This window comes from Carlito syrichta, unplaced genomic scaffold (genome assembly GCF_000164805.1).
Source record: "Carlito syrichta isolate Samal-C Ts95f unplaced genomic scaffold, Tarsius_syrichta-2.0.1 Scaffold314810, whole genome shotgun sequence".
Lineage (NCBI taxonomy): Eukaryota > Metazoa > Chordata > Mammalia > Primates > Tarsiidae > Carlito > Carlito syrichta.
This window is the reverse complement of record NW_007258906.1, coordinates 273309-288158: the sequence shown is the minus strand read 5'-3', so window position 1 is coordinate 288158 and position 14850 is coordinate 273309. Positions and strand designations below refer to the sequence as shown.

Below are 14850 nucleotides of genomic sequence, written 5' to 3'. Positions count from 1 at the left end.
CTCGAACCCGCGGGCCCAGGCAATCCACTCACCTCAGCCTCCCAAAGGCGCAGGATTACAGGCTGAGCCACCAAGCCCAGCTCATATTTCTTTTAATTCTAATTTCTTTTTAATGGAATGGCTCTTCTGGTAGTGGTAGCAGAAATGCTATATTGTGGTAACCACCAATCATTTCAAATTTTACTTTTGTGAGAAACTTCCTATGTCAAAACAGTTTTTTTGGTTTTTTTCCCCTACTTTCTTCAAAAATTTTTTTTTATTTTAAAGTTATGGGGTACAATTCAGGGCTAGGTATATTAATGGTCGTTGTGTAGGTAAAGTCTGGGCCTCACTTTGGTCCCATTTCACCTGGTTTGAGATCAGGTACCCTTAATTATGAAGTGTGCCCCTTATTCCCTGCTCCCTCTCCTGGCAGTTTCCCACTACTGCCAATCCCTTTCTTGCGGTATTATGATAATTGTTCAGGGTCTGCTTATGAGTGAGAACATGTGGTACTCAATTCTTTGTTTCTGTGATAGATCATTCAGTATTATAGACTCTACATCCATCCAAGTTGCTGTAAAGTTCATAATTTTGTCCTTCTTTATGGCTGCATAATATTATATCGTGTATATGTACCACATTCTTTTAATCCAGTCTTCTTTCGATAGGCAGCATAGTTGGTTCCACGTTTTTGCTATTAAACAGCTTTTATTTGTAATATTAAGAAAAGCAAAGAGATTTGAGGTCACACAGGGTAATTTATTTTTATATTTTATAAACTCTAAATAAAACAATTTTGTGTTAGCACAATAAAATACTTAAGAGTTAACCAATTTAGACATATTTTACAAGTATCACTGGGGGACATATACCATGTAACTCTAAGGCAATAAGTTTAAAAAAGGATCACTCTACAGATTAAAATCTAATTTCTACATGCTATGAGTTATATGTTATAAGGAATACTTTGTTTAGGGAATTTTAGTATTGGGTTTTACTTTTAACAGTGACATGTTAAGGAAAATATGTAATTTTTTTAAAAAATAGGTTGAATTACATATGATTATGTAATAACCAGTCAATCTAGCAAAAGGCAGACACTACCTTAGATATTGGTGGTCCCCCTTTGTCTCACGTAACAAAATCATCGTTTTGTCCATAGTTGATACATAATACGAGTGGGGCTAGGCTACATTGTAAAGTATAGCACACTTTTCTCTAATAGTGTCCAAACTTCCTATTGTGTCTTTTCACCATTTACAGTCCAAGAAGGTGAAGATAAGCTGACTCAGGATAGTACAGTGAACCAGTAAAAAAAGTGGATTAAGGATCTGGTAGCAGCTCCTTACCAGGAGAGAGGTAGGATAAGAGTGTTCGACAATAGTTTCTGACAGGAATAACGAGGCTAAAAATGTTCCCAAGTACTTGGGAAATAATGCAGTTGAGAATTTATGGGAAGGAAAAGCTTAAAAAGTAATCAGCCTTTTAATTAAATAAAGCAAATTAGAATTTTTCACTGTTCTTTATTAATATTACATGGTTTTTATAATAAAATGCTGTTCACTTATACAAATAAAGAATTTAAATAAAGAATCCACTTTAATAAAGAAAACTTCTTTACACAAAGTGCTATGAAAAATTCAAATATGGGGAAAAAATTTCTAGTACTAAAGAACTTAAGAAGTAAAACACAAAGAATATCTATATAAATCACCACAGGTAAACATTATAAAAAGTTAGAAAGTATGGAGGACAGAAAAGATCTTTTTAAATACATGTGATCAGAATAACTCATGCACTCTTCAATTTTGCTAATCTGGCCTTTTAGGTCCTTCTCATTACAATCCAAGTATTTGTGCAAAATATTATGTCTCTGATTTACCTTAAAATATTCCAGAAAAAATAAACAAAATAAAAACCACAAATGGGATAGATGAAACAAGAATGGATGCTGTATACTGCAAGGATCAGGAGAATTTGATAATACATATTAGAAGATTTTCACAATAAAGTTTTAAAAAACCCTTTTTGAAAAGAAACCAAATCAATTAATAATAATTCTGAAGCAAAATACATCAGAATAATAGGAAAATCACAAAAACACAAAAATCATTTAAAATGTTCTATATGTAAAATGAAGGGCTAAAAGAAAGTCAAGTTATAATTGTATTATCTCAAAATGTAAATTCTACTTAAAATACTTTACTTATTCCAATTTACACAGGACTCTAGACTACTATGTTCTTTAGCTTATTGATACTTTTAAGTATATGTTAAAACAAATGCTATTCATTATGTAGCAATGTACTTTCACAAACCTGATGGCAAAGAGAAATCAAAATGTAAGTAAAGCCCAAATCCAGAGCCCTGAGCTACATGTGTAAATACACCTTCATATTCTTAAATATACTAATAAAGAACTCCCTACTCATTTATTACTTGAATAAGCCCAGAAGTTGCTCTACCTGAGCAGTTAGGCTGTCAACATTAATGTTTAAAAGTTACCAGTATGTTTTCTAACAAGTATACTTACTTGCTGTTTCAAAACCAGGTTCTTCACTCCTTCCATCACGAACTGTGATCCTGTATTCATGACTCGCGATAAGAGACTAAGGGGCAAAAGAGAAGCAGGACCATATAAGTACAAACTGCCTCTCCAATTTGTTACAGATAAAATATTTGCCGGATTACACACTACACGCTGATACTTGCTGTACCTACCACTTTTGTTTTCTCTAAATAGAAGGTTCTTGAGAATTTCTGCTGCCACAGGGATCACTGCTGCAATTTTATTTAACCATAAAATAGTAATAAGATACTCTGATTAATCAATAATTATTATTTTTTAATATGTCGACTATTTTATAAGAACAAGCCACTATAAAAGTGAGAATGTTATCTAAGCTTTGATAATAAGAAAGATTCAACAATTATTTTAAAATGTAAAGACCAGACCTCAAAACAAACATTCTTTTTTGTTTTTCTGAGTTAGAGTCTCATTCTTTGTTGCCCAGGCTGGAGTACAGTGGCACACTCATGGTCACAAAATAAACATCTTAATTGCCTAGCCTTAGCTGTAGTTTTTGGGCAAACTAGAGTCTGAGGAGAATTCCTGGCCTTCCTGATTATCTTAATGCTAAAACAATAAATTTAAAGACAGTAATTCAGACAACTTGCTTTAGCAGTCCAACCTTTTAAATATTATGAGTAAGTTAAATGTTATTGTGTTTTTTTTTAATGAGAATAATATATAATATATACACAGATATATAAAATATATAATAGCAGTTAGGTCCAATCCTGCATTGTATATTAACTCCCCCTCTATATATACATAAAATCTACCATATAAAAGCATGAAGCACAATATAGAGAATTTCGCTTCAATTCTGAAGAATGCTGTCAAATTTCAAATAAAAAAAGAACACTAACACATGACTTGCAATACTAGGTTTATATCTGTGGGTCAAATAGTCTGTCACACGGGATCAAAGAATTCCTTGTCGGACAGAATAATCCTGCATTATAATATCAGAAGGCTAAGTATAGCCTTCAAATCATTCAAGACTGTCTTATAACACATTTAATAAAATCCCCAACCACAAAATTCATTAGAAATCTAACAGACTTTAAAACTCAAAAAGATTTTTAAGGTATAGAACTAAAAAATCTATTTTGCTATATATATATGAGAGCAATTTTCCAAAAATATTTTCCTCTTCACTCTCTTGTTCTTACTCCCCTCTGAAATGAATAGATGGACAGGATGGGAATCTTTTCATTAACAAAAACAAGGGAAAGTAATGTTTGCTGAAATAAATGACCCTGAGGCAATTCCTGGCACCAGGCAACTCTAAAGGGCTGTGCTAACCTGCACAGCATTGTCTGAAGGTGAGGCCAGCTGGATTCATTTTGCCAAGCATTTATAAGATCCTGCTGGAGGCTGAGTGCCTTTGTTTTTGGAAAGTGTTTTTATTAAAACCAGTTGCTCAGTGTGGGGTTAGGGTAAACCTGTTCTGTGGCTTCATCTTTTATTCTAACTCTAACAAATAAAGTAGGAATTTGAAACTTGTACAGTATGGAAAAGAGCAGTCAGAAACTTTGTTTAGCTTCTTTGAAAATCACACATACTCTACTGGATTCTCTGGAGTAAGAAGTCATACCCAGCCCTGAGGACTTCCGATCATTTAGCACTATGCCTGTATCTATTTTAAAGCTAGGTCTTGAGTGCCTAACTTCAAGTCTATATTAGTTATCAACATTTATATAAAAATAGCCCGAATCATCAAATATTTTCTGAAAATGAAAAAGGTATGTTTTACAAACAAAGAAAGTAATTGTGAGGGTAATGTTTGTTGTAAAAATTTGGAAAATCATGAAAAGAACCCAAGAGGAAAAAATGTTATGCCTTGGAGTAAAATTTTACTATTAATATTTAGGTATATGTCATTTCAGCTATGCAATTAAATGTTTATGTGTGTATATTTAATACACACACACAAACACATACACACACAAATGAATAAGTAGGGATCACATTACACTGTAAATAATGTCACCTAAGTTTTGGCCCATAAAATGTAAAAAACACTGACTTACATTTAAAAATGAGAACTTGAATGTTCCCAACACTAAGAAATGATAAATGTTTGAGGCAACAGACATGCTAATTACTCTGATTTGATCATTACACATAGTATACATATACTGAAATATCACGTTGTCACCTATAAATATGTATAATTATGTGTCAATTAAAAATAAACAATATTTAAAAAAGACATTTATATTGACATTTATTCTTTATCATAACAAAAACATTCTGCATTCTCTAAACATTAAGGTGTGGAGTACAAAGATTCATTCAGAAGTATTAAAAATACTTACCCCATTGGTTTAGTGGTGGTATTGCCATAGCTGGCAGGAGCTGAGGCCATCTTGGTAAAAGCCCTATGAAATAAGAAAGTAACACTTAAAAACCACTTATTACAGCTAACTTCAGTATTATGGCATTAAAATGTGTATTGACGAATTCTAACTTCTATGATGCAGACATTTTCTGAAAAGAGAAATAATTTTTCAACTAATATACACACAATTAATAGTTCTGACACAATAAAATTCCTTAAAACACGCAAACGCATTAGTTTTCCAAACTTCACAATTTTTCTTCCTTTCCCTTATGTCCGACAATTTAAAAAAAAAAACAACAAAAAACAAAAAAAATGAGGTAGAGATTTGATGACTTAAAGATCATGTAATGATTAAGTTTAGTCTCTTTACTTTCTCATATTCAATACTTCCTTGTTCCCAGACACATGTCTTTGCTCATGATGTCCTCTGGAGAGTATAAACTCACTACTTTCTTCAACAGAAACAGCACATTTCCTTTTAAGATTCTGTTCAAAGCCACCTTCTTTATGAACAATTACTTCTTTGAGATAAATCCTTAAGAGAAATACTAGGTCAGAGCTATTTGTAAAAAACTTTTTGTATCATCCAGAAAAATTGTGATGATTTATATTCCTAATAGTAGAATATGAATGCACTAATTAATTTTCCTGTATCTTTGGCATGATATTCACCAAATGTTTGTATTATATTCATCTGTATTTCTCTGAATACTGGTGAAATTTGAATGCTTTTGAGACATTTGACCCAAAATATTTCAGTCTTTGACTTTCTCACCTTATCAGTAAAGAAAATTGTCTAGGAAAAAAGGCACCGTTAATTTATTTAATTTTAAGGGGTGGATAGAGTGAGCCAGATAAGGAAATATTTATGTAAGTGGCTATAAAAAACCACCAAGGCATTGTTCAATTTTCTTATTAGCGTTCACATTTTCTTGGGAATGAAACCTCAATTATGGTCTCCTAAATGACAGCAATTAAAGAAGAAAGTAAAACTTACTTCCACTGTTTGATATATTGTAAGGGGTTAAGGTTGCAGCCTGCATCAGTTAAAGCTTTTTTATATTGTTCCAAATCAGCCTGAAATAAGAAAAGAACTGTATGACAAAAATTTTTACTTTTGTGAAATGTCATTTTGTCATCTGATTAATCAAAAAATTAAACCAAAAGTATACATTTAAATTCTAGGCATCCAAGTAGAGTGGAGTTACATCTTAAAAGAGTACAAAAGTGAGAACCTGAGACAAAAATTACATATTATGAGGCTCCCAAATCACCTATCAAATACATACAGTCTTTTGTGATCCCCCAGAAGTCAACAGAGTCCGATTTTCCTCTACTGCTGAAAAAGATTACCTTTCCTCAGGACAAACACTAAATGAATGACTTGCCTTGACCAAGACTATTTCAAAACCAGAAACACAAAGGGAATGACACCAACTGCAGATTCAGAGTTCCCATCTCACATTCATTCCAGGGGTCCAGATTCATGAACTGAACAACAGGTGCCCTACACTTCTTAAATTGTTCTTTTTTTCACTCCTCCTTATTCTTTTTTATTTCCTGATAAGTAAGTCTCGTTGAATCAGTATAAGTTAAGGGAGCCTATCATCATAGTGACTCTACTACAAAAATTTTATAAGGGAGAAGCTTTTAAGCCCACCAGTAACCAGAGACTTTAACTGCTTTGTATTTTGGGGGCCATAAATCTGATATCAGTAGTCAAAACTTGCTTCAATCCTCTTAATGAAGAACTAAAAGACATAATTAACTTTCTTAAATTGAAGAAAATATATAATCCTTACCAAAATAAATAAAAATGTGGCCAAATTAAGGAATTATTGAGTTAAGTTTTAAAATCATATATTTTAAAGAAAACATTATACTTAGGCTATTAGGCTCCCTTGATATATAGGTAAACTTCCATTAATGAAAGAGATACTTCTTAAAAGAAAATCACACCTTCTTATACAATTAAAAGATTTTTATTCTCAAGTAAAGACAGAATGGCCTGAAACAAATATTGTGTTTAATTTGCTATTCTAATATGCCAAAGCTTTTTTTTTTTTTTTAACCAACAGAAGCCTTACAATTTACCAGACATTAAAAAATAATTGCTAACAGTAAAGTTAAGAGGCTTAAAACAGCCATATAATTTCAGATGTCATCTTCAAGGTTTCTATGCTTGTTGCTTATTTAGTAAAACTAAACTGAGTTAACATTAGGAAGAGTCTTTAATCCAGCAGGAAGTCTGATACCAAAACTTCTACTTTTCTTTATAGAATAGACAATATATTTTCTATCTTGGATATTAGCTTTAAAACAATCTTAAAATAAGACCGACCTTTCAAAAGCATAGCAAACCTGGTTAACTTAGTTTAGAATAGTTATTTTCCAAAAATAAAAATTTTGGCCACATGAATTCAGTTCATATTCCAACAACTTAAAAGTGGTCAGATGGTTTCATGGGTGGATAATTTCCCCTGGTGACAATAAATATTACTATAAAACTTAGCAGTAAACAGAACCAGTCTTAACAAACTGTTTTTCTTTTAAAGAAAGGAATGAGGTAGCTATTTAGCCATGGTGATCACTTCTATTTTTAAAATGTAAGTTGTAGTAGTCTACAAACAAGCATTTCCCCCTCCTCTCAGGAACTGAACAGGGGACCTACCTCAGAAGGTGCTTGCTGTGTGCTTATATAATAGATAAGAAATAGCCTCATTTTATCTTCTGGAGTTCCAGCTACGTAGGGGAAAACAGATGAAAAAAATACTTTCATAACTGTGGCCACTATGTGTTATAGTCAATACTTACCTGTACATTAAAATTCAAGTCACATATAAATATGTCAAAACAAAACATAGTTCTTGATTTAACTAAGTTAAAAGGTAACAGGTACTATAATTATAGCCATGTAAAATATAAACATGGAAAAGATTCAATGATGTAAGATTAGAGGGCTATTTAGAGGATTGTGGGAGCATCTTCACTGCATCTTCCAAACTATGTTGATTTCATCTTTACACATAAACTCAGAATGAAATGATATAGGCAGCGTAATCATACAATTCTAAACAGGATACTTTTGAGATGCAAAGGAGGTGCCAGTAACAATTACATAAGGACAACTGGTATAAAAATGGGACTGTTGCCGGGCTTGGTGGCTCAGCCTGTAATCCCGTGCCTTTGGGAGGCTGGTGAGTGGATTGCCTGAGCCCGCGGGTTCAAGACCCGCCTGGGCAGCGAGACCTCATCTCTACAATAAATCAAAAAATCAGCCAGGCGTGGTAGCACATGCCTGTTATTCCGGCTACTTGGAAGGCTGAGGCGGAAGGATCGCCGGAGCCCAGCAGGTCGAGGCTGCGGTGGCCGGAAGCGGCCACTGCACTCTAGTCTGGGCGACAGAGTGAGACTCCAACTCAAAAAAAAAAAAAAGGGACTGTCCTGGGAAACCAGTTGTACGGTCACCTAGGTATCAGCTAAACAAAATCATTTAGCTAAACCTAAAGTCATATTTATCAAATTGGGGCCCTTAAATATACATGTTTCTTTAGGATATTATATTACTATGAAGTTTGGGAAAACCATACTTTTATATTAAAATAAAGTGTTATGTTATGCAGTAGAATATATCTGCTTCAAATTTTAAGACAAAATAGAAGATTTCAAATAAATTTCTTGCTTGTAGTGCTTTAAGCTACTAATCCTATTATCCAAAGCCCAAGACTGTCCAAAGAAACTCACTTCTATCAGATGCACTTTGGTGGAAATGTGATAAAGCACTGGTCCCAACAAATAACAATAGTCACTGTCACTTCAAAGTGTGTCCTAAGATGCAAGAACTCAGAATTGTCGTATTTTATTATAGAATAAAAACTATACGATTTTTTTCAAAACACCATGACCGATGAACCATTGATTTTTTAATATGATTTAGAATCCAGACACTCATCCTCAAATTATCCTTATTCCCTGAAAGTGACAAAGAATGGTAAAATAAAGATCAATGATAAGTCTCCAAAGTTCTCATACAAATATTACATCAGGGACATTTTGAATACTGGGTCATGGGAGTCAAGGGCTTATTAAATGGAGAAAGCTGATATATTTGTTTTTGCAAGTAATTAGCCCGACTGGGTGCAGGCTAATTTTTCTATGGCCTTCTGTGGGTTGTGCTTCCATCATCGATTCCATTTTAAAACCTTCTTTTGTGCTACTGGGATCCATCCCATCAACCAGTGGCCAGTTTAGGAACTGAGAGACAGTACAGCCCTTCACCTCTCAGTCCTTGAAATGCTGTTTAGGATCAGCTTCATGCATGTGTGGTTCAGCGGGGAGCCCAGGAATTCATAAACAACTTTATGAGGTTGCTTTCCTGAGATCCTCTCTTCCACAATCTTTCTGGTATTTTCCTGTTCCCTTGGCCTTCCCTTTCTGGTGCTCCAGCCAGAAAGCTTTGGCTTTAGTTACCCTGTTCCTTTGTACACTTCCTACAACTATTGCTGCAACTGTGACCAAGCAGCTGGGACAACTAGAGATAGAATAATGGGGCTTACTCAATCCTCTTGGGACCACAAGAGGATACAAGATACAAGAGGAAGGTTCCCCTTCTATGAGAGTTTTAGAGACCTGTGGGTCCTTGTGGTAGGTTTTAATATCCTTACCATCAAGCACGGACTTTTCTATTAGACACTTATTTTGCTTAGAGGAACAGGTTCCACTCTTCTTCAAGGGGAAAAATACTTTAAAATTGCTACAGTGTTAATAAATGCCATAGACATGGGCTACGGTTTTAAAAAGTCATGGGACGGTAGTGGTTGGAGAACATCCTAATATTTATAATGGCATAACTACAGGGGAACCAACTGAAATGGCAACAGTGTATCCTTCACAACAAGCTTGATTACTATAGAGCCTGTAGTTATAGCCTGGAACCTCTTGCCACACCTAAGTCTCACTTATGATTGCCCTCTATTTTAAATTCAGAATTCCCTCGCTGAGTAATTTATTTTTTAAGAAAGTTTTAAGTATAGTTTGGGATGCTTTTTTCTTCCCTGACTTGTTTCATCATCCCCAAATATCAAAGACATTCTCAATAAAACAATGATCAAAACCAGGAAACTGACACTGATACATTACTAAATTGATGAAACATACTAATGGTATATTCATTACTATCTAATCCTCAGAGCTCATTTCAAGCTTTACAAATTATCTCTATAAATATCTTTTATGGCAAAAGATCAATTTCAAATCTTTTTGTGTTGTACGCAGTTGTCACGCCTCTTTAGTTTTCTTCTGTATAAAACAGTTCCTCCATCTTTCCTTGACTTGCATGGCCTTGATATTTTAAAGGATTACAGGCTAAGTTTTTCCTAGAATATTATACAATTAAATTTTGCCTGCTACATCTTCATGATGAGATTAGGAAAGCATATCAAAAGTGCTGTGTTCCTTGCACTGAATCCTACTAGGTGATGTACTACTTCAGTACGCCTCATCACTGATGATGTACACTGTGATTACCTACTAAGATACTGATCAGGCTTCACCACTGTGAAGTTACTTTTCCTACCCTAGCAATTAATAAGTATTTTGTGGGGAGGAACTCTGAAACTCTAATTCCAATTCAACACGACCAAGGTTCATTCTAGTTTTTTTCTCTTTCTATATTTATAAATTCCTTTTCTGACAATGGAAAATCTGGTTCCCTTATATTACCCCATATATTTTCTTATTTAACCAGTCCTCTGTCTATAACAAATATCTTATCTCTGCTGCCACTCCCTTGCTGCATGAATGTCCTTCTCACTTCACTTGGGCACGGCTGGTTTCCTACAATGGACCCATCCCCACACCTAGACATAATTGTCATCCTCTGTAGACTCAGGCTGTGTTGCTCCTGTGGAGGTCATCTTTCTTACTCTGTTAGGGATCTCACATCCCTTGCTGAGCTGCTCCCACATGTAGGATACTCTGCTCACCTTTCTTGCACTTGGACACCTAAAACTGGAATGCCAATCCTCCCTCTATCCCGTGTGTAGATGCCCTCATCATCCTGCTCAGTTTTTAACATCTTGCTCTGAACTAAAGTGGCACCAGGCTGCCACTCTTCATGAACACCTACCTTGCTGTATTCTACTTAACGTCTTTAGGAAGGAATCATTTGAGAATGAAAGGAGAAGGAAAAAGGAAGGCTCTGATTGCCTTTTCATCAATACACTTTTTTGTTTCAACCGAAAACTTATTGTAAATAACAAGAAGTGATGGGCTTATATATAATATTTTGCAATTTCTTCATTGTAAAATGCACATACCTTCAAAATGCTATGTTTCCACCCCAAATTTAGCTTTTTAAAGGTGTGACTAATACTTCAGGCTCCTCAGAAGATTTTATAAATAAAATAATTAAAAACCAGCTTGGATTTTTAAACTATTTTCCAATTTGGAATAAAGTCTCAAGTTCATACTGCAACTATAGCTCTAAAACTATCAACATTCAGCTTAAATAACTCATATTTAAAAATGGGTCCAAGGCTTTCATTCATTTTGGAAAAAGCTGAGATTTTAATTCAAAACTATTCTGAAATTATCAAAACTATTCAGGTCTCTAAAGTTTAGAGCATTGTAGAGGCTAAAATGTATGTAGAAAATCGTTATAATTAAAAGCTTCTAACTAATATTAAATTTAAAAAATTTTACCATCTTCACCATTTTTAAGTGTACATATAGTTCAGTGGTAATAAATACATTTATATCTTTTTTCTCCCTTCACTCCCCTATTCCCTACCCCTTCGGACCTTTGGTAACCACTCTGATCATCATGAGATCTACATATGAATGAGAACATGTGAAATTTGTCTTTCACTTAACATAATGGTCTCCGCAGACTACATTTTCTAAGTACAAATAGTAGTACTTTAAGAAAATCTAACAAATGTTTAAATAAATATAAAGGGATTGATTACAAAGTTTTTTTAAAAGCAAATTTCCTAAATATGTAAAATAGAATTCGGTTTTAGATATGTCTTTTCAGGAAATTGAGGGTAAACCAAAGTAATTAGAAAGTATATCACTTAAAGCCACTTGTTTTGAATATTTTACCTTCAAATCTTCAAATCAGAACCAGCAGAGACTAATTTCTAGTAATATCACTTTAAACAAATGAACATAAAAAGTGCTTAAATACTAGTCAATAAAAGTTCAATGAAGTATAATGCAAAATCAGTTTTCCACTTTAGGACCTGCTAAGTTGTAAAAGTTTCAACAGAAAACAGCTCGATTAATTATCTTTTTGCTAGCATTTATTGTCAGAAAAACAATAATTCTATTCAAGGTTTACTCAAATTGAAAATGTTGTATTCAAGAGATGTGAAACTTATATTAACCTCAAATTTATGGTACATACCATCAGGGTCTGATATTATATCCAGAAGAGATTTATCCAGAGTCGTTTTGCTCATTATTTTTTCTTCATATTCAAAATATACATCCAGTTTTCTTGCCTGTTTCAAGATAAATATTATATAAGAATACATTAAGTAATAAAAACATATGAAGGGTCTCTCAGTTTACAAGTTTTTATTTTCTATGATTCATTTTAAAAACAAATGTTCACTTCTTAATAGAATTTATTTAGTTTCTTACTTTTGATCATGCACTTAATGTAAAAAAACCAATGGATAAACCACTTTGTTTACCATATCTGACTTACAAATTCAGAAGTAACTCTGCATGTCATGCCTATATTAGCAAAGATAAGAAACAATTTTCTATTATTGTATTAGTAATTAGCATACGAATCATATCATAAAGCTGGGCTGAGTGGCTCAGCCTGTAATCCTAGCACTTTGGGAGGCTGAGGCAAGCGGACTGCCTGAGCCTGGGGGTTTGAGACCCACCCAGGCAACAAGGTGAGACCTTGTCTCTACAATAAATCAAAAATTAGCCAGGTGTGGTAGTTTGCTCCTGTAGTTCCAGCTACTTGGAAGGTTGAGGCAGAAGGATCGCCTGAGCCCAGCAGGTAGAGGCTGTGGTGGCCGTGAGTGCGCTACTGCACTCCAGCCTGGGCGACAGTGAGACTCTGACTCAAAAAAAAAAACAACCAAAAAACAAATCATATCGTACTTCATACAAATTAATATCAGGTGATTATGTTATGTTTAAGTTTTTAGTGTGCAAATCAACGTATATTTATCTTAACTGAATAGAAAAGTAACTTAATTAAATTATTTTTAACGTTTTTAAAAATAAGTTGTTTTTTTCTCATTAATTTTCCTATCTAATATTTTGAAGTTTATAATGATGGAAAAGTAGTAAAACTTTTCTGTATGACACCTTTTGTAATTTAAAATTTTGTAGACTAAAATTATCCTAATGAAATTAACATATTAAGATCTTCCAAAGTAAATAAAAGTTATTATAAAATATCTATTACAGCTGGGTGTGGTGGTTCATGCCTATAATCTCAGCACTTTGGGAGGCCAAGGTGAGAGGATTACTTGAGCCCACAGGTTCAAGACCAGCCTGGGCAACTTGGCGAGACCTCATCTCTACAATAAATCAAAAAAATTAGCCGGGCATGGTGGCACATGCTGGTACATGCCTATAGCTCCAGCTACTTGAAAGACTGAGGTAGAAGGATCTCCTAAGCTCAGAAGGTTGATGCTGTGGTAGCCAGGAGCGTGCTACTGCCCTCTAGCCTGGGCAACAGAGTGACACTCCAACTCAAAAAAAAAAAAAATCTATTATATTATGCTTTGATAATACAAAAGTGAAAACACTATGTTTTTAATTGAAGATGTTAACAATCCAAGTGGGAGTAGAAACCATTCATGAAATAGGATACTTAGCAATACAAACAAAGAACCAATAGATAAATATAGAACATAAATACATTATGCTAAAATGACAGAACAAAAAAGTTAACAAACTGTAGAGGAGGATATGATAAATTCTGAGCTGAGGTTTGAATGTGATTTGAGGACATATAGTTCATGTCAGTTAAATAGTACATACACAATAGAGACATCTGAATAGTAAACTAAGAAGTGAACTTCACATATGGGCAACAAGAAATTAGAGCCCTCTCAATTCCACTCCCTTGCAGTAGCACATGAGGTCAGAGTTTTATAGGTGAGATATCCAGACAATTCAAAAATTGGAACAACATAAAAAAAGGTATATATTGAGAATTCTTATTTCTCACCCCATCCTCTTCCAGACCATTTCCACCTGCTCCCATAGGTATTTATTTTGGTTATTTCGTCTATTGTTTTTTAGAGTGGTTTGTGCAAATATAAGCAGAGTCTGTATTCTAATATCCCTCTCCTTTCTGACACAGAAGGTACTGTACGTTACCCTTCTGCCCCTTCCTTTCACTAGATAATATATTGTATATCAGTACATGGAGAACTCCTTATTAGTGAGCTCGTGATAAGAATATAATAAGGACAACTCTTTTCCTTATTATAAAATCTCTGGCCCCTCATATTCTTCAATGTCCCTGATATAGGAACTATTTTAGTGAATACTAAAATAGATAAAAGGTGAAGTCCCATGAATGACAAAGTCCTAGAAATAATATTAAAAATGAACAAAACAGATCCTAGGAAAAAGACCATGGTAGTGGCTATGGGAATGGAAAGGAAGAGACGGACATTTACTAATTAACACGAAACGTCTGGGGTGCAAAGTAGTGAAAGAAGTCAAAGAAAACTTCAGGGAGCTACAATAATGATAGCAATAACTATGTTAATGTGAATATTAGATTGGGAAAGGCTATTATCTGTAGAGGGAAGCCAGAAGTGGAAGGGTAAAGGCGATAAGGTGGTAAACTGACTTTCAAGTCCTTCAAAATCTGCTCCAAAGAATCTTTTCTGTCTTATAACTATTCACTAGATTCAGGTCCTTCTAGTGATTATCAAATAACTCCCTGACTTTTCATTAAGCATTG

The 14850-nt window shown here is 34.0% G+C and overlaps 1 protein-coding gene across 6 annotated transcripts in view; it reads right to left on the bottom strand.

Moving 5' to 3' along the window:
* The window catches only part of SCFD1 (sec1 family domain containing 1), a 128668-nt gene that overhangs the window by 43190 nt on the left and 70628 nt on the right, over window positions 1–14850 (bottom strand). For all 6 annotated transcript variants that reach the window (XM_008072007.2, XM_008072009.1, XM_008072008.1 and 3 more), the window contains 5 exons: window positions 12304–12400; window positions 7567–7637; window positions 5893–5972; window positions 4870–4932; window positions 2516–2591 (listed from right to left, as the gene is read on the bottom strand). In XM_008072007.2, coding sequence (XP_008070198.1) covers window positions 2516–2591; window positions 4870–4932; window positions 5893–5972; window positions 7567–7637; window positions 12304–12400 — 387 coding nt within the window. The remainder of the gene's footprint in view (window positions 1–2515; window positions 2592–4869; window positions 4933–5892; window positions 5973–7566; window positions 7638–12303; window positions 12401–14850) is intronic.